At 30.8% G+C, this 27480-nt stretch overlaps 2 protein-coding genes and 1 non-coding gene across 4 annotated transcripts in view; all 3 read left to right on the plus strand.

The window, feature by feature from the left end:
• CHS2 (chalcone synthase 2) overlaps nt 1-27480 on the plus strand; it is a 97568-nt gene that overhangs the window by 12170 nt on the left and 57918 nt on the right. The window lies entirely within an intron of this gene.
• Nucleotides 1992-11987, plus strand: LOC102669001 (myb-like protein X). Of its 2 annotated transcripts, none has more exons than XM_006580086.4 (4): nt 1992-2306; nt 2769-3738; nt 9514-10636; nt 10944-11987. In XM_006580086.4, exons 2-4 carry the CDS (start codon nt 3661-3663, stop codon nt 11426-11428), a joined length of 1686 nt encoding a protein of 561 aa, XP_006580149.2. In that variant the 5' UTR covers nt 1992-2306; nt 2769-3660; the 3' UTR covers nt 11429-11987. The 2 variants fall into 2 exon arrangements, with proteins under 2 accessions (XP_006580149.2, XP_014631168.1); XM_014775682.3 differs by lacking the exon at nt 1992-2306 and adding an exon at nt 2351-2601.
• Nucleotides 8099-8185, plus strand: MIR9764 (microRNA MIR9764). Its single transcript, NR_126818.1, has one exon. It is a non-coding gene; the product is annotated as a microRNA MIR9764 (primary transcript).

The following is a 27480-nucleotide window of genomic DNA, read 5'->3' on the forward strand; positions in this document are numbered from 1 at the left end:
TGTACTCACTACTAAAAAAATAGTTTTTTATGACACCTACTCTACGATGATTGTATAGGAACCGACTTAGAAAATGATATGGTGACATCTTTGTAATTGTTGTAAGGATCAGAGCACTTTACCACATACATGTTATTGAAAATCGCCTTAGAATGTTATATGTAATTAAATTTACTGAGGGTTTTAGTAAAAAATCGTTGTAGTTCAAGAAATATACACATTCTAAGATGGTCATTGTAACCGTCGTAGAATAAGCTATCCCTTTTTGCGACATTGTCTACAACGACGACCGTCAACTGATGTAGAATACCCCCGATAACCAATGTAAAATCCATGTTTTTCTAATAGTGACTATCATTTTGAATTTGAAGGAAATAAATAGAGATTTGAAATCGAAATACAAATCAAACTTACAAATCCTCGGAAAATAATCCACTCTCAAAAAAAAAAACCAGAGAATAAATTATAACAGGAAAACTCAAAAATACTTATATTTCCGAAACGACATTTTCTTCTTTTCTTATTTTGTGACCTGGATTTTAAAAATGTGCATTAGAATCATGTTTTCAACTTTTATCCAAGCATAACCGTAAATTTTAGTCTAACGAATTTATAAACTAGACAAATAAATGAAAAATTATCCATTACTTGACATTTTCTTAATGCAAGGAATCACATATGAGAGTTAGCAATTAATCTCTTTGGGTGTGTTTGATATAATTTATGTGAATCATAATTTTTAAGAATAATAAAAATATGTGTGATTGAGATTTTTTTTTGAGAATATTTATATATATTTCTTAAGAACAAAAGATTTTCATGTTAATTTTTAATATAAACTTATAAACTTTAATTATTTATCACATTAAATGATATAATAACAGTAATATGATATTTTTATCATAATATTTATTTTTTCAGCATAGGAAACTTAGGACTGGTTTGCTTTTATTATTTTTTGTTTTATTTTCAATAAAAATAAAAAATAAGTGAACAAATATATTTGGTTAGATATTTTCATTTTCAATTTTAGAAAACAAATTCCGTATTTTAGAAAATTCCGAAAACGAAAAAAAGTCATTTTCTGCATTTGCACTAATCATGCATGACACTTATGAAATTTTTTAGATTTTCTTTCCATTTGCATCATACTTTTCTTTCTCTTCGAAGCTAGTAACCGTCAATGACAATAACATGACCGTGCACTCAAACTTGCAATCTCTCCCAACTAGTGAATGCCATTGGATAAAGTTTCACAGTAATGAGAGTGGAAAATAATTATTGAAGAAAATCAGATAATAAAAATGAAAATGAAAAGAAAACCAACAACCATATTTTTCTAAATGCTGAAAACTTGAAAATGAAAATATTTTTCATAAAATAAAAATAAGAAATGAAAATAGCTAGAAAATATTTTCTCAAACCAAACACATCCTTAATTTCCCAACTTTCCCATCAAAATAATTTTATGGAAAACCTATGTAAAAACATTATCAGAAAGCAATGTTTATTGAAAATGTTATTTTTTAAATAATAAACCAAACACAAAAATTAAACATCTCCAAATTCAAATTCTTAGAAAAATTTAAAAATTCTTATATCAAATGTTCTCTTAAATATTCATATAAAATAAAATAAAAAAATATAACTCAATTGACAAATAAATTTTAAATGTGATTAAATCTTTTATTTAGGATTAGTCTTATAATTAATCCAAAGAATCAAAACTTGTAAAAAAATATTGAATCGGACAGAGAAATAAAAAGTTGTTGATTAATGTGTTTAAAAAAAATATTCATTTAAGAAATTATATCTCAAACAAATTTTTCTCATAGAAATAGACTTGTCCACTTGACATGTTAAATACACATACACTAGTACTAGTACATACATGGCGTGTGATGGCTTTGGAAGGCATTCCATTGTTTCCCTTCCTTTTTGTTCTGGTTTCGGCATTTGGGTTTTCAATTAATTTTCATCCTCGCGTGTAACTTCCGAACGGAAAAACAGCACATGAGCCCCCTTACTTAGGAATAGAGAGAAAGAGCAGAGAAAGTGAGAAAATAAAAATAAAAAATAAAGAAAAAGAAACACATGACCAATAATGATGAGATATATTGGGGACAACACACAACTCAAGCACAGAAACGCAAACAAATACCCATAACAAGAGAGAGAAAAGAAACCAAGCAGAGTGGTAAACAAAGGAACAAAACCCAGAATCTAGAGAGCAATAACGGCTCTAGCTTTGTGAATAGCATACCATAGCAACAACAACAACAACACACAGAACACACAAAGAAAAAGTACTTCCCCCAAAACCATATATTATATTATGATATGTACGTATAGATATACATAGTTTTGTGTATATTGAGATGAGATTTTTGTTCTCTCTTTCTTCTATTTATTCATGTGTGTGTGAGAGAGAGAGAGAGATCTTGTCCTCCTACAATAGTCACTTTGTAGCGGACTAGGTGATCTTATGCAACAAATTTCACTTGGACTCCTTCATCAATCGACGTTTCACTTTTTTTTCCCGTTAACGCTTCGAATCAGAGCTTATTTTTCCCCTTTTGATCGATACCCATTATTGCTTAGGTTTCAAAAAGTGTTTGATTCTCTTTATCCTCTTCAATTTTGCTGCTTTATGCTCCTCTTTTTTTGGGTGTTTAATCAACAAAATTTTCGGAATTGGGATTAGGGTTTTCATTCGTTGTGGGTATTTTCCGGGTATGTGTACTCAGCCTGTTTGTGTGTTTTTTTAGGGTTTCATTGGATCGTAACCGGGGGGCACTTGTCCAAATTGGAAATTTCCCGAGTGATTAGGGTTTTGATTGGAGGGTGTGATTGAAAGGAAGACTGTGCTTGTTCATTCTCTGCGTGGGGTTGCGTGAAATGGGCATGGTCTCTGGTCTTTTCAGGGGTTCATATTTTGGATTTAGAGTTACTGTGGTTGAGCATTTGCACTTGGAGATTGCTTAAGATGGTGTTTGACATTGCTTCTTTGAGCATGGAAGAAGATTGTCTATATTAATATCAGTGAATCAGTGATCAGGATTTGGAGAACCGTTTTTGGACACACTACAAAAAGCTGGGCCTTCTGGGTCTTCATTTTTGGTGTTTTTCTTCTTTGTCTTTTTTGTCTTTGCTGGGGGATCATTTTGGTTTAGGGATTTGACACAAAGAAAAAGCTGTTGATTCTTAGTTGGCTCACAAGGAAACTAGAGTATCCGATTTCAGTGGTCCTTTTTGGTTTCTGAAGCAGCCCTTTGAATTGATATAGTTAGTCTGAGCTTAACACTAGTGTAGGAAGCATATACTGATTGGAATTGTGTTGAACCATTTGTCGACTTTAAGTAGTTAGAACAAGTGGTTGCTGTGCTGTGCATTGATTTTGCATCAGTTTTTAGTTGTATAGTTTGAGCTGTTTGAATATTTTGGTGAAGGGTAGTAAACGTTGGTGGTTTCCACAATTTGTGTTTGTAGTAAGAGGCTTATGGAGGAATATTAAAGCTGGAAATGAATGCGGTGACATGGTGCATGGACAGGAGCATAGTTGCTGGTTCGTTCCCTTTCTGGAACAGGGCTACTGGAAACTAATTCAAGCACTCTCAAATTTAGAAGAATTTTACACTAGGCGTATTTGGATTTTGTGCAATGTCGCGCTGTTTTCCATTTCCACCACCAGGATATGGAAAGAAGGCTATAACAGATGAAGTGGACTTATTAAAAAAGGTTAATATACTTTTCCTACACTCACATTGTACATATAATTTGACATAGATTTAATTGTGATGCAAAATGGAGTTCTTTGTGAATTGCATAACGTTAAATGTATATTGATAGACTTCATTTTCTGAATGGAACATATAAAGTGCTGAATTCATTCATGTTCGAATTAATTTTGTACTCCTTAATTTTTCATCTGTTTCTTAATAATATAAATTCAATTTGTTTGGAGTTCATTGTAAAATTCTTGCTTGAAACATTTTAATTGGCCTCTTTTGTACTATCACAAATTATGAAAGTATCAGATATTCTTCTGTATGGGTGCAAATGAAGATGATTGGAGGCTTACATAGTTACATTACAGTATCTGTTTTGGCCTACAGTTATTAGTAGGGGTTGTGCACTTTGTTGATGGAAGTTGGTTCACGTGATTTACTGGAGTTTATCTGTCTTATATGTTTATAAGATGTTAGGTTTCCAGTGCTGTGTCCAAAATTTTGATTTTTGGACTGTTATGGTATGTACTCCTGAATATATAAGTTTCAAGAGGATTTAGTGGAGAAATTATGTCATTACTGGTGATCAGTGTTATCAATGGCAGATGGTGGAAGGCCAAAATTCTGCCATATAAACACGCCATTGCGCCTTATGGCGCTGCCATGGAGGGCGTCCCTTCACAAATTGAATATGGCGGTTGGTAAGAAATCTGCCACGCCATTCCGCCATGGCCGCTATTTAACAACACTGCTGGTGATGAGGAAGGGATATTATGATGATTAAAAGTGTATGTGTTCTGCTTGTTCTATGCCTGTTGTTGGCAATTTTATATATTTTTTTTGACAGCAGGTCATAGGATTTTAGTTTTTGAAGTGAATTTGATTTGTACTTTCATGTTAAAACTTAGAAGTGGAGGTATCATTTACATATCTATATTATTTTGGCATGCCTGTCAAAGTAAATACATAGTTACATTCCAGTGCAATCCGTTTCTCATAATATATGATTTTGTTATGGATTGTTTTGCTTGTTTTGTAGGAGTATGGGCTCTTCCAAACATTAGCCTGTGATTAATATTGTATAAGTAATCATTGGTAATCAAGTTAGGAGTCCTTTTGTTGTAAAATGATGAACTTTGTGCTTGATGGTGTGCCTTGGCACCTTAGGTATTGAAGCAAAAATTTAGTATTAGTAGAGATTGTCCATTTATATTTGGGTTTTGGAGATTCTTCTAATATTCTTTGTAATAATTGCTGATTTTTTTTTTTTTTTGAAAGCAACATCTTTGAATATCCTTGATATTGTCAGTCATAGAACAAAGCATTTCACTTCATCTAAAATGGATTTAGGGTAAGGTCATAGAATTATAATCATTTTTGGGGTTCAAATTGACTTAAGCAAGTTGTGGGAAATTGCTTGTTCTATGTCTTTGTTGAAATAATAGCTGTGAAGAATAAGGACAGTCCATGGTTAGATATATTATGCTTGTATACTCAATGGGAGGCTAATCAGATGCATACTCTAAGTTAATTACACTGGTGAAAATTGGTTCTAGATATTCTTGGGCCCAACCCAACCAATTGATTTTACACAGGTGGGACTGACTCGACTGAGAAGATGAAGATCAAGAATTCACATTAATTTGATTGTAAATAGTTGGGTGTGTGATTTTGTATAAATAATTCTGACTATTTTTAGTTTCTTGTTTTTGGCTTTTCTACCTGAACATACTTTGTTGTGATTACCAAGGAAAATTTAAGTAAAACCATTACAAAATACCTTGATCTAAAAATAGCCTTGGCAAAAGCTGGGTTTTTGACGTAGTACAATGGCATGGTTTGATTCTTGTAGCAGATTCCAACTATTGGGAAAAGGCTTTTGTTGTTGTATTCTTAGATGATCCTATAGGAAATTCTGAGGGTTTGATATATGTAAAATATACGAACTGTTTAATCTCTGGTTAGTTGGCTACCATGACTTCTTGAATCAAACATGACTTTTTTTCCCCTTTTTTTGAGCTCCATTATACTAATTTTATTCAAATCTCTTGATTTAAGCTATCTATCTGCACAATTCAGGAGACTTCTCATTCTTTCTGTTCAAAGAAGAAAGAGAAAAAGGAAAAAAATATCATTCTATTACTCAGCGTAGTTTTTTTTTTTGCCTTTTCTTCTCCTGTGATTTTAATGGATTTTAATCAATCATGAACCATTTATTGAATGGTAGAAGATTTTCTGCTATAAGTCATATCAGTGAAATTGTGCTAGTTTATTTTCTCCAAACATTTAAAAGTGTTCAAGTTTATTTTGTGGTGAAACTAGAGGTTGCTACAATGTGGTGATCAAGGTGGGAAATTTTGTATAATGTTCTTGTATAAATTTTTCTGGTTACATCAATTTATGTGCCCCTTGAGTTTGTGTTATGTTTACATTGATTAGATTAATAAGTTATATATTTTCAGGGCCAACTATGATTTACTAATGAAATCATCATTTAAGTTAGGGATGGCAATCAATTACTTCAGGTTGATTTTATATTAGAAAGAAATGAACTGATTAATATTTTGTGAAGTATCTGCATTAAATTCTCAATTTGACTGACAATGATGCTAGTCAACTCTTCCCCTTATCATTCTTCTTGTTAGGTGACATTCAAAATTGTTAGTGTAGCTTTTCTTTTTGGTTGATATGGTGTACGTTTTTACCCTATCATAACATTATTGATTATCCTGATACTTTTGCTGATAAAAAAAAAAATTATTGATTATCCTGTGTTGTCAATTCAGGATCTTAGTTATTTATAATGAGCCAGCTATGGTGCTCTCAAGATACTTCTTCTCCACTATTGTATTGCAAGTTTCATGAAGTGCTACTATATAAAAACGCAATGGGTGCCCTAAAATTTCTGATTGTGTATTGATGCGAGCCCCCCTTCTCCCCTGGTCCCCCCCTTTTTTTTTGTCTGTGATGCTTCTCTGAGTTCAGCAGTGACCTCTGGGCCTCTTCATGGGTAGTGACTCTGTCTCTTTGATCCATGCTTTATCTCCTGTTCCCCCACAATGCCTCTCTTTTCCTTGCTGGACTGGACTTCCACCAACCCATTGATATTTGACTATCTGGAGAGACTGGCTAGTGGCCATGTCTCTTTTTCTGATAATTTTTTTATTTGTTTCTTTCTATTAGACCATTTCTTTGTTTCAACTTTTAATTGGATTCTGTTAGCAGTAGCATCTCTTATAGGTAGCTGAGCTTTCCTATAAGAAGGAATTTAGAATTTGAAAATTTTGAGGAGAAAGAGAAAATAATAAAGCAGCATCTGTTTTGTTGGATAAGGATGTTTGAGTATAGAGGTTGAAGTTATGTAGATCAGCTAGATTTATTGCATTGGATGATTCATTAAAGGGAGTACATTATGCAGTACATTTACTTTTGTGGAGCAGGCTGTTAGCTTATATTTTTAGTTGATGGGAGTTTTAAGTATGATTAAGCCTTTAAGGTGATAGGAACTAACTTGAACTACATAATATGAATTGCATGATAATAATTACTGCGTGATAATAATTACTTTAGCATTTTGGTTTGATAATTTTTTCCAGAGTAGAGTCCTTCAATTGGTCCTCTATTTTTCTAATTTTTGTAATTTCTTCCTTCTGTTATTGAAGCCTCAACCAACCACCATTGTATATAGTGGGCAGTTTTCAAGTTTGTGAAAAAAAGTGAGGAAAATCCAGGGAAGATAATGTGGGCAGTTTTCATGTTGGTATGTGTACATTGCAGGGACATTCGTATGCATTTGGAAATAGAATGGATTATGGAGGTTAAAGTGTTTCACTTTGTACAAATATTTTCCTAATCAGGTTCTAATATTTGGAGAATTGCTAGTTTCTCCTCATTTACAAAGACCAAACCTGCTATGCTTTGTTCCCATTTTGTTTAGATCCTGTTTCAATATCGATTTAATGCTTATATAAGAAGTTTTGGTGATAAAATTGGTTGTTTAATGGATACAAAAAGTGAATTTAATGAAGTTTTAAACATTCTGCATGTGGGAGATCATGACTGCATTCAGTTGCAACCCATTCCTTATTTAAATGATTACATTTCAATAGTTTTATTTAGTCTTTCCTATTACTTTTTTGTAAGTCTCTCCTTTTACTAAGCATTATAATATAATTATTTTTGAACATTAGCAGTTTGTTGCTAACATTAAATTCATCAAATCCACCATGTAGGAGTTGGCCTGTAGAGCATATTCTTGAATCAGGTCGATGTCTTTAAAATCAAATTGGAGGTTGAGCCAGTGAGACCTGGTGTAGATTAATAAGCCTAGAGTACTCTGTGTAGAATGATGAGCCGGGGTTTTACTCCTTTAAAATGAGAAAGTTAGTGTGTATCCACTCTTGATTTGAATTATCCATTTCAAATCAAGGGTGGATACACTCTTACTTTCTCTCTTTAGAGGAGAGTCATGAAAGTACTTCTAAGTTTTCACCAAAAAAAAAAAAGATACTTGTCCTTACTAGAATTTCTTATGTTCTAATGACAGGAAGTATCTATATTACAATGCTGCATAAGGTCAAAATAACGTAAGTCAACTAAAAGGCACTTATAACCAAAGAATAAAAATCTTAGATGAATTATAATTTCTAAGAATATAAACTTTAAGTATAAAATCTTAGTAATAAGGTCTTGAAAGTGTTTGAATTAGAGACATAGCTGGTTCATGGTCAGACCAGTTCAAGTGATCAATCTAGTCTGTTTATTCAAACATTTCATCACACTGCATTGTAATGGGTGTTCAAAAACTAAATGGGGATAATTTCACACAAGAGGAAGATCCTAGAGTCTCATCTGTTTTGCTTAGGATGCTCCTATACAAGGAGTATCCTAATGAAGCTCAGTATTGTTATGACTTTGGTCCTGTTTGGTATGCTATTGTATTGACTATGGTGTATTGGATTACTTCTTGTTACTTAGAAGATGAAGAGCAGTGGCTTTGTTGTTTGTTCTTTGCCTTCATTTTTTTCAGGAATAAAATGATCAAGGTTTGTTCTATTTGCATTCATTTTGATTCAACCATCGGAACATAGAAGGGTATTTTCCTTGGTATCATTGAGGTTTCCTGGTCGTTCATCTATGGGTTATAACTGGACATGCATATTTTATTTTCTGGAGTTTTATTTCTAGTCCTTAACAAAACATGTCAGTTGCACTTCTCTGATCTTTTTATTTCAATGTGAGGTGTAGAATACAGAACTTCCGTTGAAAGTGTCATAGCATATCTTATTTGTAATATGTGCCAAAAGCCTTAAAAGAAAGAAAATAGGGATCAGAATGGTTGGCAGTATAAGAATGAAATTGTTTCTGTTGGGTTTAAAGAATCTAATAATTGGGAATGTTTAATAAGGCATCAAATTGAATTGCTATACTTTTATTTTTGACTTCAATGGAATTGTGTTTTCCCTCTTAGTATGGTTATAGTTGTCTGAAATGTTCTCTCCTAGAATCTAGAATACTTTGTCAGTAGACAGTGTGGATTGATGGACTTTGATCCTGTTGTTATTGTTGCGGCTTCTTCCTTGGATATATATGATTGCCAAGGAGACAGGTGCCTTTTTTTCTTTTTTTGCATGTTTTACTATTGATACTCTGGGCAATGGGGTACAAAGTTTTTATTCTTTTTTTTTCTTTGGTTGCTGTTGGGTGAAGAGGTTGTGAAGCCATTTTGGTTGATTCCTTATTTGATTATTGTTCTTAAAATCTCTTCTCACCATATGACTTGCAGGAAAAGCAGAAAGAAAAAAAACATAAGAAAGATAAGAAGGACAAAGAGAAGAGGGAAAGCAAGGAAAAGAGAGAGAAAGAAGGAAGAGATGGAAAGCATAAGGAAAAGAAGGACAAAAAAGAAAAACACAGAGAGAAAAAGAAAGATAAGGATAAGGACAAGGACAAGAGCAAAGATAGAGATAAAAGTAAAAGCAGTTCTGCAGATGACAAAGGGTTCCCAAGACAAGCCGAGGGTCTCAACGCAGGTAAACCCCATCAAAAGGAAATTAAGCAAGATGATAAGAAGGGTATCTTGTTTGAGAACAGACTCACCAAACAGTATGCTGGTAACAATGGGGAGAAGGCAAGAGAGAAAAATCATCTGGCTGAAGAGAACAAGGATTCAAAGTTCCTCCTGGAGTTGGACCGGAGGATTAGGGATGATGATGGAGGAGCTGACAATCAATTGGTTCATAAATTTACCAATACAAACCATAGAAAAGATGAGGGGACTGTTAGGTTGGTGGCTAAAGGTCCAGGTGGCACCAGGTCTGATGGTAATGAAAAACTCAAGGATATGGGTCTTCATGTTAAGAAGATGGATGGGCGAGGAATACAGGATGAGGTCCGGCCAATTGGAAACACACCACCAGTTCAGAATCATGTTGGAAATTTTCATCCTGGAGTTGGTGGAATACCCAAACTTTTGGGAAAGTATTTTGAAAGGAATTTGGAAGCAACAGTTGAAGGTAAAGAAAAGGTTAAGGAAAAGAAAGATGAAAAAAAAAAGGCCAAGGAAAAGACAGAAGAAAGGAAGGTTAAGGAAAATAAAGATGAAGGAAAGGAAAAGGTTAAGGAAAAAAAAGATGATAAACGAAGAGATAAAAGGAAAGATAGAGAGAAGGAGAAGAAAGGGCATGGGAAGGACAAAGACAGGGATAAAGAGAAGAAAAAGGAGGATAAAGCTAAGGAGCATAGTGAACTTAAAACAACAGAGCAAAATAAATTAAAAGAAAGCAACAAAGTTGGAATTATAAATTCAAATTCTTTCACACAGCCTTTTAGGAACAGCCATGGGAACGCTGTCAGTGGAGAAAATCTCAAGAAGCGGAAGGACATTGAGTCAAATGGAGTTCCACATGGTGAGTGTTACTTATGATGAGTCTTGTTCTCATTTCTACTCAGTGATCCTGTTAAGTTGTATTTAAAAAAGAATAAGATGTTTCTCTTATTGGATTTGGACTAGTATATTGCTGACCTAATAAGCTAATACCAGATACTACGTCCTATGAGATAACGGTGGGTTTTCCCTGATGTCACATGCTTATATTGATATTTCAATTATTGGTATTTTTTCAGTCATATTGACAAGTTTTCTCAAGTTTGTACACATTATTTTGCTGTTGACTGACAGGTTATAATTTTTTTATTTTTAATTTTGTTACCCAGTCAATGACAGTTTGCCCAATAAGTTTCCGAAACTGTCTTCCTCTCATCCATTCACTGAAAACGGAAGGGTATTGGAACCTTGCCAGGTTTCCATTCCAAATGCTTCAGATAGGCCACGAGAAGCCACCAGTGTTAAGGTAGAAAAGAAAGAAAGCAAGATGAATGGCATCATTGAAAGTCAGCCATTTGCAGCTTCTTCAAACAAGACTCAAACTGCCAATGTGTCAGCTGATTTGGTAACTGAAGCATCTGCAAAGCCCCTTCATCCAGATACCAAGTACCTAGGCCAGGTATATTCAGTACCTAAGGTGGAGCAGTGGTCTGATTTTGACGATCAAGAGTGGCTATTTGGCAGCAATGTTTCACAAGAAAGAAAATCTGTGGTGAAATCTTCAGAGGTTTGGGAGACACCTCAGGTATGGGCAGAAGCTCTGCACATAGAGCCAGCAGATGTTTTTGCTCTTCCATATGTCATTCCGTACTGATTAATTATTTAATTGTCACACGATGCTTCAAACAATTATGATGTGTGCACAAGGAACCCTCCTTTGACTTTCCGTGCCGGAGGACTGAAGCATGGGCTGGAAAATGATTCCTATTTTCTTGATGCATTCTTTTGTTAATTGCACACTGGCAGCGAGTAATGAGTGACTCATTGGTTGCCTTGATCTTAAACTGTTTGGATGGTGACTCTTGCTGCAACTGATTGTCTTGATTTTTTACTGATTGGAAGGGGAACATCTGTTGGTACTGCCAGATTGGGGGTGCAGCTCTCACCTTGTGCGTCGTAGTAATTCATTTAGACAACAGAGAATTTGTACAGGTTGTGGAGAGGGGGAGGGGAGAGGTACAAGCTTGTGCAACTTGTTTTTCTTTTTTTGCTGAAAGCTGAGCTGCTCTTTCTAATTGAGAATGGGAATTTGTAAGTGAAACTGTGGTCTTTGCAACTCCACCACAATTTTGATTTGTAACATAGAACTCTTATTTTACGAGAATATGTATGATAGAGAAGGGGAAAAAGAAGTAATCGGATTCATTTATTCAGTTTCCTGTAAATTTTATTGGTCATTGAATCATTTTGCTTTAGTGTTAATGATTATTGAATGGAATTATATCATAGGAGATAATATAACAAGATGGTCAAGCTTTTTCTCTCCAAGTTACTATTTTAATATATATATATATATATATATATATATATATATATATATATATATATATATATATATATATATATATATATATATATAAAGAAATGATGGTTTTAAATTGAGTAGAAGGGGGTGCATGGTTTGGATCTTTTTAATAGATGTTCGGGTTCACTTGTGTAAATTAAAGATGTGAAAGGTGACTTTTCGTTTTGTAAATTTGCTTAGCATATTTTTCTTTTTAAACAAGTTGCAAAATATCCTCTCAAATGACTTTAACAGCTTTCCTTATTAACCATATTTCATTAAGGAGAAGACAAGTCAATGCTATCCCAGTGTCGTGCAATTATTGCAACTAAGCGGTACCATTTATGGTCTTTCTGGGTTGTTGCATTAGATTTCCAATATTTTTTTTACGGTTGGGGCAGGGGTTTATAAATGTGGGTAAGTTACAAAGTACATCTATGCATTAAATGGTCGAACATGTCATAGTTAAGGAGGAATTTAACCTTGTGATTGCATGCCAATTTTGATGCTAAGATCAGCAGCAAAAAGAAGCTATAAGGTACTGACTACTTAGTCTTTTTCAATGTTCAGCTAAGTTTCTATCACTCCAGAGAAATCAAAATAACAACACCACCTAAGCCCAAAATATCTATGCAAAACGTTGAGAACAATTGACTTATCCTAAAATGTTCTTAACGGATGTTTCATTTTATTTTTATTTATTTTTTCTATGTAACACTTTCGCTGAAAGCAATATCGCCTTGCTTTGTGAGACACAAACCTGGTAGTAGAGAGGGTATGGTCCCATATCCTCAGTTAATTATGCTACATTATTATTATTTTTTTAAATCTAAGCTTTCAACAAAATTAAAATAGTGGAGCCTACAACAATTATACAGAGGGACCTGCTCCGTACGTACACACTCAGAAATTTTGTACCTAAATACTATATATTTGATTAAGCATTTGTAAGTGTAGACAACATAGTAAACCCCTATTTGATTTGAATCAATTTTTATGCAAAAAGTTTCTGATAAAAAAACGTTATCTAATTAAATTATAAAAGTGAATTACGGTTTAATTTGAATAAGATGATTTGGTTTTTGTATTTTTATTTCTAAACATTCAGTTGATATTAAATATGTTTACAAGTACATTGTAATCATTGTAACATTGATACCGTAATAAGGCATTCAAGTCAGCAAAAAAAAAAAAAAACGATAATTGAGATAATGAAATTATAAAGAAAACTAATAAATTGATATTGTAATTTTATATTTTTTTTATTGAAACAACTACGGTACTAGTTAATTTAATAGATGAAACTCTTTATGTTTGTTTGTGCGGGGTTTTTTTAACTTTTTGGTTGATTAAGAAAATAGACTTTAAGTAATTTGAAGTTTGACTGGGAAAAAAGTAAGATCTGACCATTATTTCTATCGAGAATTAAACTTAGATATTATCCAAACGATTCAACCTTAGCTTCATTATATTAATATTAATTATTCACATCCAATCACTTTGTTGGTGCTTAAAAAAATTCTGCCTTAGGTATTATAGTAACTTAATATTAGTAAGTCCCATGGTTAGGTAAAAGAGAAAGGTGATGTTGCACCTTCAAGATTTAGCAACAACAACATGGATACATTTAACAATATCTTTCCTTTTCTAATGGCTATCTGAGTTTTTTCTTTCTTTGTTCATCATCATGGGAATCCTCATTTCTTGACCTGATCCTTTCTAGAGATAAAACATTGAACTAAAACTTCCTACACTCTCACTATTGTTTCAAGCTGTGTCCCATTGCATTTTGTAAAGCTCAATCTGAAATGAACCAACATCCCATGTTTATCATATTATTTTTGGGCTTTGGCCCAGTAGAGTTATATCCAGCTTCTATTGTTGTTTTCGTTGATAAAGGAGGGCCAAGCCTAGAACTAAAAATCTAAGAAGATTACAAAGCTAATGAATTGAATAAAAAAAATCACTTTTGTCCACTGTGAATCTTTATGACGAAAATATCATGACAATTGAAAAAGACATAAACATTAATTTTTTTATCAGCCGACATGAACTTTATGATAAATTGTCTAGTCATTATATCTTTCCAAAAAAAAGTTTTAGTTGTGGAGGTAACTGTCAAACCGACGATCTAACAACAAACTTCAAACTTTTCTCTCAATGTCTTAGTCATCATATCAACACCATTATCATTAGTATGAATTTTGGCTAACTCCAACAGCTTAGCATTCAAAGCATCTTATATCCAATGATACCTCACATCAATATGCTTAGACCTTGAATGAAAGGTTGAGTTCTTACCAAGATGAATAACACTCTGATTATCCAAAAATAGTAGATATTTATCCTGAACAAAACCAAGCTCCTGTAAGAATTTCTTCACCCATAGCAACTCCTTACATGCTTCGGTAATGACAATGAATTATGCCTCTGTAGTAGACAAAGCTACACACTTCTGCAACTTGGACTGCCAAGTCATAGCTCCCCTTGCAAATTTAATCAAATAGCCCGAAGTGGACCTCTTGGAATCAATGTCTTTAGCCTTATCTAAGTTTGAGTATCCCACCAAAATAGACTTATCACCACCAAAACAAAGTCTCATATCAACATTACCATGAAAATATCTCAAAATCCGTTTCACAGCATTCCAATGCTCTCTACCTGGGTTTGACAAAAATCTAATGATTGTACCAACAACATGTGTTATATCTGGTCTTGTGCATACCATTGCATACATCAAACTTTCCACCACAAATGCATAAGGAACCCGTTGCATATCTAATTTCTCAACTTCATTTGATGGACTTTGTTTGGAACAAAGCTTAAAATGAGTAGCAAGAAGAGTGCTCACCACCTTAGTCTTTTCCATTTGGAATCTCTGCAACACTCTTTTGATGTAGTGTTCTTGTGACAACCATAACTTCTTCTCCTTTATGTCACGCATGATTGTTATACCAAGAATCTGTTTAGCAACTTCCACGTCCTTCATAGTAAATGACACCCACCTGCTTCTTCAACCTGACAATCCTTGAAACATTTTTCCCAACAATAAGCATGTCATCAGCATACACTAACAAGATAATGAAGTCATCATCAGAAAACTTTCTAACAAAGACACAATAGTCAGAAGTAGTCTTCTTGTAGCCTTGCTCACACATAAAAGACTCAAACTTCTTGTACCACTGCCTCAGAGCTTGCTTCAAACCATATAGGCTCTTTCTCAGCCTACACACATAATCTTATTTCCCTTCAACATGAAAACCATCAGGTTGCTTCATGTTGGTCTCTTCCTCCAAATAACCATGAAGGAAAACAATTTTTACATCCATTTGCTTTACCTCCAAATCAAGAGTAGAAGTCAAACTCAACACGATTCTAATGGATGACATTTTCACCATGGGAGAGAAGATCTCATTAAAATCAACACCCTTCCTTTGACTATAGCCCTTCACCACTAATCTGGCTTTGTACCTTAGAGATGTAGAGTTACTCTATGCTTCACCCTATAGATCCACATGTTATCCAAGGCCCTTTTACCCTTAGGTAACTTCACTAAATCAAAAGTGTGATTATCATGTAAGGATTTCATCTCATCCTTCATTGCATCCAACCACTTTCTTTTTCCTTCACTTTCCATGGCCTCTCTAAAGTACTCTGGTTCTCCATCATATGTTAGGATCACATACTCATTAGGAAAATACCTCCTAGAAGATTGTCTCTCACTGTTGGACCTCCTAAGTTGAACTTGAGGTGGTTTGGTAACATCACCAAGATTTTCATCTTTTGACATGTCATGCTCCTCTTCACCATCATCAGTGGGAACATCTACCTGATCTTGAGGTTGCTGGACACCAACATTATTTTGAAAATCAGTATTCAAATTCTAAATAGGCGGCTGAACTGGTTCAAAATCAGCCACACCATTATCTTCCTTGGGTGTAGACTTCTTCACCTTATCAATGTCTTCAATGGTTTGGTCTTTCATGAATTTTACATCACGACTTTTAACAAGCTTCTTCTCAACATGATCATAGAACCTGTAACCAAATTCATTCTCACCATAACCAATGAATATACATTACCTTGACTTTGCATCCAACTTGGATCTCTTATCCTTTGGAATATGCACAAAATCCTTGCAACCAAAAACTCTTAAGTGATCATACTTCACATTCTTACCAAATCAAATTTTGTTCGGCACCTCACTATTCAAAGCAACATCAGGACTAAGATTGATAACATGCATTGTCGTGTACGATGCCTCACCCCATAAGTGCTTGGGTAACTTTGCTTCAGAGAGCATACATCTCACTTTCTCAATCAATGTCATGTTCATCCTCTCCACCAAACCATTTAGTTAAGGAGTTTTAGGAGGAGTTTCTTATAAGCAATGTCATGCTGCTTGCATTAGACATTAAATGGTCCACAATGCTCACTATCATTGTAAGTACGAATGCGTTTTAGCTTCTTGCATGACTGCCTCTCAACTAAGACATGAAACTCCTTGAACTTCTTGAGAACTTGGTCTGTTGTCTTCAAAGCATAGATCCAAAGTTTCCTGAAACAGTCATCAATGAATGCACCATTAAAGGATTTCACCTTCAAAGGGCCACAAACATCTGAATGCACCAATTCAAGCAACTTAGATTTTCTGGAGCGATGATGCTTCTTGAAGGATACTCTAGTTTGCTTACCAACCATGCAATGAGAACATTTCTCTAAATCTACATTCTTCAATCCTGGAAGCATATCCTTCTTGGCTAAACAATTTAGCCCCTTCTCACTGATATGACTAAGCCTTTGGTGCCACAAAGATGTTTCCATATCCATAGCATTCACACTGTCTCTAGCAATCAAAGCTTTTGTTCAATACAACTTTGAAATTTTCTCCCCCTTGGCCACAACCAAGTTACCCTTGGTGAGTTTCCACTTTCTAGAACCAAACTGGTTATCATAACCAACATCATCAAGTACCTCTCTAGATATCTTTTTTGCAATCCAATCGGATAATTTGGAGTATCATGTGTGTAGAACCTATTGTCTAAAAAGTATCCTGATCTAATGGTGAATGAATCTGAAAAATACTCTCTAGTGGGTGTGTGAAAATCACAATGATTTTTCCTTTTTTTTATCTCTCAATGTTTTGTAACTGTTTTTCTTCACAAATGAGTCTCTCTCATCCTAATATAATCTCTCTCCACTTAAACAAGTGAGACAAAATAAATTTGCTCATTTAAGTCTTTACTTCATATAGAAAAGAAACCCAAAAAATCCAACATTAGTTTATGTCTTTATATGATTATTTTTTCATAAACATTTTTTATTAGTAATTTGTCGTTGTGAGAAAGTTTTTATGACAATTTTATATCATTATAAAATTAAAGTATTCTCCAATGTTAACGACAGGAAACATAGAAGCAAAACTAAAATTTTATGCATTTGTAGGGACTAAGTCACAATTTTTTTATGAGAACAAAGTTAAAATGATAACACTTCAGTGATCAAGTAGTTTAGGCTTATGGCCAAAACTATGATAGAAGTAGAAAATTTAATTAGGAGGCTAAAAAGAAAGTTATTTCACGGATAAAATTTAAAACAATTATATATAGTAATATCTTTAAAAAATAATTAAGGACATGGTTTGGTCCCTCCTTACAAGTCACAATGAATGACGCCCCATCCTTGGCTAGAAGTTAGCAAATGAGCTTATTTATCTATCATGGTTACGTTGTCAGATACAACGTGCCACTTGGCTAGAAATAAAGTCTGACGCAGAACACAAAAGTGGTGATGAAGTCTTCAGTGTTCATTGTTCAGCCTGAAATGATGGTATAAAATCCGATAAAAGAAAAGTTTATTTAAATTTAGTTTTTATACACTATTTATATTTATTTATTAATTAAAAATTACTTTCAAATAAAATTTTTAAATGACTATTACAAAGTTAACTATCTTACGATACTTAAGATTTCATTGTTAAATAATGGTAAAAAATATTTGTTAAAAAATATTTTGTTTTATTTATATGTACGCTTATATGTATTAACCTCTCACGGTGTATATAAAGATTTTGACTAGTTAGTGTTTGGTAGTATTTTTTAACACACGTTCTTAAAGTTCTTAAACACGTTGTTATTTTTAATTGATTAAAATTTATTAAAAATTATAAAATTTGTTAACAAATCTTAATAAAAATTATTTTTATTCTTAAAGTAATAAAATTTTCTTTCTTATACATTAGAATTGAAGAATGCACATTCATATCATATGTAATTTTAATTATTTTTTTTTAAATGTATGCACTTTTAATTATCGACTCAAACTTTCAGCAAATTAAGTTGGTTACTAAGATATGAAATAATATAATACATAATTGATCATGTATTTAATAGAGTATATTGGATCTTGCATATTATTTATTCATTTATTTCTCATTAACGGAATTTAATTTAGTTAATTTAATAAAGTGCGTAAATTATATTTATAAATTTTTTAGAATCTGATTTTAATTTCAACGGAGAAAAAATCATAAAAAATTATGATGGGATGAAGCCTTTTGTCTTTGTTTTTTGTTTAAAAAAAAGACCAAGAATAAAAAAAAAAACAATAAAACACAATCTAAAGGGTAATTTACACAGTAGAATCTTGAATCTAAATAGTACTAATGTAGTTTTCATGACAAGCTGAACCGTTGAACCAATGCTACAAATTCTGCTGGTAACCTCTTTAATTAGCTAGCCACTATATATAGTTAGACAAGTGACAGCGCATCTGCATGTATGCACCACTAAAGCACATCTTAAAACCTAAAATAACAAAACAACCTTCCCGTGCCGGCCTATTATAAACTCTACCTGTCCCAACTCCCTTATGACCCTCAGACCTAATAATTAAGGCTAATACGCTTATTTTTTGTGTTAACTATAAATAATAATTTTTAAATTTTTTTTATATTAAATATAAACAAATCTAGCTAGTTCTTATGTTACAACTGTACCTGTCATTCATAGTGAGAGACACATTACTTTATTTATTTTTTATTAAATGTATGTACATTAATTTTGTATTTTATTGAAGAATCTAGGGGTGAAAATGAGTATGGAAAATTATTTTACTTTGATAAATAAATTTTTTAATCTATTATATAAGAATAGTTGCAGTGTATTAGAAGTATTTTAATAATAAATATCAATTTTTCATTGGAGAAAGCAAATGAACCAACGTGGTGAGTTGGGACCATTCAGATTTGAGGGTCGATCTCCATATATGGCAACAGAATTGGGATAAGAGTGTGATTTCAGATAAATTTCTTCTGACAGTAGAATACACGGCTTGTTTAGCTTACACCAAAAAAGTGATATATAAATCATCATTCTAGTTAATTATAGAGTACTGAGAAACTCCTAGCTAGCAAGCTTCTGTTTTATTGAACATGCACTATATTTTTTTTATTAGACAAATATATATATATATATATATATACATAGAATAGAGTATCAGGGGTACCCCGCCCATATTACACCACTGTGTGTACGTATTTTGCCTGCTGTTGAGCTGTTCCACTACTCCCCTATTTATAATGTCTCCTCTGCTGCTATTTATAGTTTATACACAAATATACCCCAACACGTGGATCATTTATTTATTGCCTTCTAAGTTTGTGGGTCATTTATGTATCACTCTTAAGTCTTAACTACATTTTTTATGCTGAAGTAAGAAATTCTCCTTACTCTTTTTTTAGTATTGAAATCCTCATTAATTACTTTCAATAGTACAAAATTAAGAATCCCTTACTTATTTAGTATAAGGTATGTTCGGATAAATTTATCCAAAAAATGCTTATAGGAGAAAAATATATAAAATAAAATAAGTTTTTCATAAATTAAAAATCATGTTTTAGAACAACTCATGATTTTTATTTTACAAATCAATTCGTGCATGAGTTAATTTTAGTTTATGTAAAATATATTAATTTTTTTAAAAGTGTTTTTAGAGAAGTAAATGAATATGTCCAAACAATTCTGAATAGACGCATTTTTTTTCTTCTTTTAAATCCCAGACGTTGGTTTGGGAAAGCTATTTGCCTATTTCCTAATCGTGTGGTTTGGTGTATGAATGATGCAGCCGCAAACGTGTATCCATTAGTTAATAGAAGAGTTAGCTAGCTATCATAATTAATTATGACTTCGACATTTATATATATATATATATATATATATATATATATATATATATATATATATAAAGACACATATCTAACCCTACTGGTACTCTTCCTGTAATCCATTTTGGTACTTCCGGTGCCCTTAATTAATAATATTATTTGTTTGCTGATAAAAAATCTAACCCTGCTGCTAGCGGCTTGTAAAACGTTTGTTGGGATTCTATAAGTAAAACCTGGTTTCCTGAGTTAGGTTCATGTCGATCTCCCTGTTAGTTGTAGAAGAATATTTGTATCATAGAAAATGACTTAAATGAAATTTTAATCTTGAAAATATATCATTTTTTTTAAATCTTACTGAAATTTTTATCTTTTTTAGGTTTTATATTTAACAAAAATAGTGCATTTTCACCATCCAACATTTGACACGGGAAATTCTTTTTATCTCATGATCTTGGGTAGATCCACCCTTGAATTGAACCGGTCAGAAGCTCTCAATTGGGAGTTTAATTAGGTTCAAGGGAAAGATGATTGAGGGGACCAAGAGACTTTAGAATAGATCTCTATCTTATCTATTCTATGGTGGAAGGCTTATTTTGTATACAGACAAATTGGATTGAGAGGCCATGCTTACTTATTAGTACTAAATGTTGAAGCTAAGGAGATAAAGAGAATTAATTCATGGGATAAAGTATGCCCACTACTTATATTGAAGAGAAATTTTGAATGTCATGTCACCGAGAATAATCCATGCCCATGCTTAATTTCAATGCTATATTCTGGCATTTTTTTTATAAGCTAATTTGTTTGATTAAAAAGTGCTGGTGAATGAAGCAAAAGGAATGCTCAGCCTAGCACCCTATTGAGTGTACAAAATTCAGTATTGTGGCATTGAATCATGCTTATCTTACCTAAACAACCAAATAAATATATTGAAAATCTAACTATAATGATAAAAAAAAATACTAAAAAATAAAAATTAAAAAAAACATCACAAGCACAATATAATTAAATAACAAAAGTTTAGATAAAACTAATTACAAAACTTGAAAAAGCATCTTTAAACCTATTTACACGTAAAATGACCAAACCTTTTAACTTTTTTTTGGATAAGCCAAAAATCAAAATCATAGTAACTGTGAGCATCCAAAACTTTTAACTTGACAGAGACTTCGATCTATGGACAAAAACTAGTTAGCAGACATGTCCTGCACAAAGTTATCAGTTTTACCTTGAGCTCAATGGACAAAATGAAGTGTCTAGGTGTCAGCTATAAACCAATAAAACTACATCGAGTTTAAGACTTTGATGGCATATTAATTTAGCAACCCGGATTTAGTTACCAACATCAACATGAAATGTAGGAGTGTTATCTTCCCTTCAACTACTTTCTCTGACATTATTCATTCTATCAATAGGCAGTTGACACCAGTTTAAACTCGAAGAAGGTTGATGAACATGAAAGTGATGCCTGTGAGATCAGTTGGATACTTGCATGTTGCACCAGTAACACGAACGACAAAAAGGTTGGGTAATGGGGACAATGGAAATACCTTTTCTGATATTTTATTTTGATCCAAAGATATTTATTTGCTGGGGGGTTTCAAATTCCCGAAATTTTGACAAATGGAGTATTGACAACTTGCAATAAAGAATTTAACTTAATTGGTTGAATAAAAATATTTTGGTAAATTTTTTGACATTTTTATCGATTCTTATAAATAAACAAAAGATCTTGGATATCATGCTTTAATTTATTTTAAGTAAAAAAAGGTTTTTCTCAATTTTTATTTTTGATCTCACTTTTTGTTAGATCAATAATTGATAATTTGTTAGTTTTTATTTATGAAAGAAAATCATTTCCACCATTGTAGCTTTTTTTTATTCAATCACTAAATCAATTTTATAATTCAATACATATAATATCTATAAGAAGTGGTACTTTTATTTTTCATTATATGCATTATATCGTGTTTATTAATTAGTTGCATATTTTACTTTCCTATAAGTGAATTTTGCGTGTACTTTATTTATTCCAACTACTTATCATATGTTCATTATAGTACGTATAATTCCGCTACATAAATACTATTTTCTTAAATTGGAATTAAAAAATAATTTTGATATATTGTTACTGTAAAAGTTGTTGCCCTATATAATGATAGTCAAGATAAATAAATAATGAAGTTAAAAAATTATGATAGTGATATACAAGGACAGATTTAGGAGGGGGGCAAGGCCCCTCATGCTCCTTTATATACATGAAAAGAAAAAGAATAAAATAAAAAATATTAACAAAATAAAATAAATAAGTTAACATAGTAGTGACTAAAAGAAAATAATTAAGTTAACTTAGTGTTAATCAGTGTTATAAATTTTAGAATAATTAGGTTAACAAAGTGGGGATTAAAAATCATTACTATCTTTTTTTATTTAAAAATTAAAAATCACTAAGTAAATGAAAAAAAATTATACATTTGAAATAATGGACAACAACATTCTTTACTCTCATATTATTATTAGAATTATTTTCTTCATTCAATTTAACCATTTAATAATGATAATAATTTTATTCATTAATCATTCTCAATCACAATAGATAAGAGTTCCTTTTCTTTCCGTCACTTTGTCTTTTGTCGTTGACCTAGAATGATTGTTATTCTACCTTGACTTTTGAATCCACTTCAACCTTCGCATATTGAATTTTTGGTAGTTTCAGCAAGATTATGTGTTGATAATGTTCGATCTATACAGTGTTACATATTTTACCTTTTCAGATATGAAAGAAATTAAAAATATATAATTTTTTAATTGATTATTTTTTAAAAATAAAATAAAAATAATAATTATTTTTAGCTGTCAATATATAAAGTTAATTATTTTGAAAATTTTAATGTCATTTTTTGTTTATTATGTTTCACCATTATTTTACTTTAGTATATTAAGTTTTTAAAGTTTTATTGTAATTATTTATATTTTTAAAATATATCATTTTAATAATTTTTAAAATTTAAAAGTTAACAGAATGTTTCTAATAAAATATTAAGAAAAATCAAAACCATATATTTTAAAAACATGAAAAGATCAGAATAAATTTTTTAAAATTTAATGTATCAAAATTGTTAAATATAAAGAATCAAAATAAAGAAAAGGCGTACTTAATGATACTTATAAATAGCGGAGTCGATTGAGATAATAAATAACTTTGATTTTTTAGATGAAACGTAAGATCGAATGTTAAAAATTAGTCAAATGATTAAAAGAAATATTATATGTATTAATGGAATTCCTTGGCCCTCCACATCGAAGTACATATGGCTCTTGTGAGCAAAATAATGGACATTAATTAATTGTAGTTGGCCTCGCCATGCTTGGGTTGAGCATGGTATTCTGCATTCTGAAAGCATGTTCCCCCATATTCAGCCATGCAAGCTGATGATAGACACCAAAATCTGATTTGAACTTGTGAGTATCTATTTGATCTTATCTATTCTGAAAGCATGTTCCCCTTATTCAGCCATACTGATTTTGATAGTCAAACATGAAAACTTACTTTAATCCAGATTGAGGTTGGAGTTGAGTTTTTTTTTTTTTTCAATTTGTTAAAGTGATGGATATAACGACCCTCTACTCTTCCCTCAATATATTAAAAATATAATAATTATTTAATAGGTAAATAATAAAAATTGTTATAATAAAAATTTAATAAAAAGGTAAATTCATATATTTAATTAAAAATGTAATTTAATTGTTAAAATTGTATTCTAAAATTATTTATTATTTATTGATTATATATATTATTTGAGTTAAAATGTAATTAGTATTTTTTATATAATTTAAAAAAATGTTAGATAGATTATCATTAAATTTCTTGAATATAATGAGAATGAAAACTATTCATGTGACGACACTTGTTTAGTATAAGAAATAAGAACAATAAATATGGACCATATCATATGAATGGTCAAGGTTATAAGTAGTTATCAGATTCACACGTAATAAAGTCACGTACATTTTTTTTAAATCTTGATAATACAAATATAATTTAGTGGTCTATATATATATTACTCGAATTTAAACTGCGAGTATACACACCTATCTTAGATTATCATATGATTATATGACTTAGATGATTTATTTTTTCATTCTTACATGGAAAACTCATTATCCCAATGTACATTTTAAACAATATTGGTAGTGTGATAATTTAAAAAATTCATTGGTAGTCACCGACTAACTGGATAAAATAACCAAGGTAATAATATAATTTGGGTAGTAAATAAAATAATTTAAAATTTATAATATTGATTTTTAAAAAGTCACAGTTTGAGTATTTATATACTTTTTACTTCCGAATTTCTGTAAATGCTTCCTACTAGCTTCTAAACCCTATATAGTTTAAGCCAAGAAGTCTTTGATTTCTTTGATTTGAGTTATATTGGATTTGATCTCCTTAAAATAATTAATCAAGTTCTTTAAAAAAAAAAATAGTCATAAATAAAATCGATAGATATTTTGTAATAGTAATATGATTATATATATATATATATATATATATATATATATATATATATATATATATATATATATTATAATTTTAAGCCGGTTCAAACGTTATTGAAAGTTGATGAAACACCTAATTCATAGAAATTATTCAAGTTATTTTGTTATTTAGGATTACAAATATACAGACTGACAGAGAATCCTCTACTGGGTATAAATACGCAGCTGCAAAGCGTAAGAAAGTAATGTGGATGACATGGATCTATTTTCCTCAATGAATCGGTTAGATGTCACCACTCAGCAGGCTATAATATTAATTGCCATGTGAATGTAAAATTGATCGCATTATTAGTAAATGAGTCCGGGCATCAAAGGGAAAGCAAGAATCGTAAAAGAGAATTCTCGCAGTTTTTCCATTCCATAATATCTCTTTTTTCTAAAGAAATTCGACGTAAATAGATGTTCTTCAGCCAACTTTTTCTCTAGCATCTTTTTCTTTTTTAGGTTGACAAAAGTCTCCCAATCTATTAGATAAAAAATTAATTTTACTCACGTTATATATATGATTGCTGTTGACTTAAGAGAGTTGTGAGTGTTGCTGACTTTTTTATACATGAAAAAAATAATACAAATTCTTTTGTTAAATAAATTATTTTTTTCCATATAAATGTAACAAAATTACACTATTGCACCAATCCTATGGGGTATTTGTTTCACAAAATCATCCTGCCTTCCCAAAAATATGAAGATAGGAATGTTTATATAATTGTTAAGAGGTTATCACAAAATATTTTTGAGTATCTTCCATTACCAAGAAAGTTGCATTCGCATGTTTACATAATTTTTATTCACATGATAATGGGACAGAAAAATTAGATTCCCATGAGAATCTAACGAATTATTTTCTAACTCTATTGTAACTTTCATTTTTCATTTATTATTTTAAAACCTCTAAAATATTTCTAGAAATGCTAAAAATTAACCAAACACGATTTTATATATGCTAAGGAATAATATTTCCAACTACAATATTTATAAAGATGTGATTCCTGAAAATATAAAATAAATTAAATAATTTTGTAAAACAAACACTCCCTATCAGTTATTCTTAGTCTCTCTTTATCGAAATCAAACTAGTTGATCGCCTCTAATATATAGTCTTACAATGATTAGTTAATTTAATTGGTTATCAATACATTTATCACTAAATTGATAAATATTAATAAAAATGGATGGATGGCTCTTTACCTAAATGTTTTTGGAGATCGGTTAACCGATTAATCGCTAATTAATAACATTGAATAAAATTTATGCCAGTTAACTAATATGTTAACAAATAACTACTTTTGTGACTATAGTAACTGAGCAAATTGATCATTTTTTATATTTTTATTTTTAGTTTGGAAAGCAAATTGACCAATTATCATGAATGTGAACTTTTAGATGAAATAAATTGATGACTATGATTTGACTAAAGGGAAGATACAGAGAAGTGAGAACTGACTCAACTGAGAAAAAGAGAGTTTTTGTTTTTTCGATTGCAGAAATAGAGAGTTGGAAGGCAAAATTTGAATCAGAATTTGGACAGCTGTGTACTTGTGTATAAAGAATGTATTTTTTCTTCTATAATCGTAATTAAGATATTAGGCTTCTTGCTATAAGATATTCTTATAAACTTTGAGACTAATTTTTTATCAGAATTTAATTATATTTAAAATTTATTCTTCTTCTTTAATAATGTATTTTGTAAGGATGAAATCAAAATAGATTATCTTCCATAAACTCAATGTGTAGAATCAACAGAATAAAGTTATTGCTAATAGAATGTACAATGTTTATAAAATAGGGCATTGTTAATAAGTGTTGTTATGATATTTATTAATAAATTAAAAATATTTTTTTATTAAAAGTTATATGAGAATGTATTTAATAATCAAAGAAAACATGATATCACGTATTTTGATAAAAGCTTCCTTCTTTTATTTTTTAATCAATGTTCTTAGTGTTTGTCTAAAAAATAATTTATTCATTTATTTTTATCTGTCTTGTTTTTATATAAACACAAAAAAATGTAATATTTTTTTATTCAAATAAAATTAGTGTGGACTTTTCTATTATATCCTCTTCAATTCAATTCTATAAATAAATGCATAAGTGTAAAATAATTAAAAATTAAGTTAAAAATAAGAGTATAATTGATAAAATAATAATTAAGATTATCTTGAATTTTAAAAATAACAGTTAGATAGAAACCAAATTTTGTAAAAAATTCAACAATTAAAAAGAAATAGAAGAATATCCTAAAAAAAGAAATAGAGAAAGTATATGGAAAATGCTAACGAAAAGTGGAAAGTTTTTAATAAAAAATGGAATATTACTACTTCTGAATCATAATAAATGTTGTCTAAGAAAAAAAAATTAAAATAAATATTGTGGAAGAATATATTCTTCCAGGATTTCCAATACAAATTTAATAATATATTTTTATTTATTAATTTTTTTAGCAAGTATCTTTAAGATATTTATTACTCTTTTTATCAAAATAATTATCATTTTAATTTATTTTACATTGGTCAAGAAAAAATAATAAATAGATGAGAGAATAGTAATTTTATAAAAATAATCTTATATTATCATTATAATTTATTTATAAATTTTGTTGTTTATTAATATTACAAGGGATACAAGTGAAAAAAAA

The sequence above is a fragment of the Glycine max genome, chromosome 5 (assembly GCF_000004515.6).
Source record: "Glycine max cultivar Williams 82 chromosome 5, Glycine_max_v4.0, whole genome shotgun sequence".
Classification (NCBI taxonomy): Eukaryota; Viridiplantae; Streptophyta; class Magnoliopsida; order Fabales; family Fabaceae; genus Glycine; species Glycine max.

Coding starts and splice junctions, on each gene's coding strand:
- LOC102669001 (XM_006580086.4), top strand. CDS start 3,661: ATGTCGCGCTGTTTTCCATTTCCACCACCAGGATATGGAAAGAAGGCT. Junction 3,739..9,513: donor AAGTGGACTTATTAAAAAAG/GTTAATATACTT, acceptor TATGACTTGCAG/GAAAAGCAGAAAGAAAAAAA. Junction 10,637..10,943: donor GTCAAATGGAGTTCCACATG/GTGAGTGTTACT, acceptor TTTGTTACCCAG/TCAATGACAGTTTGCCCAAT.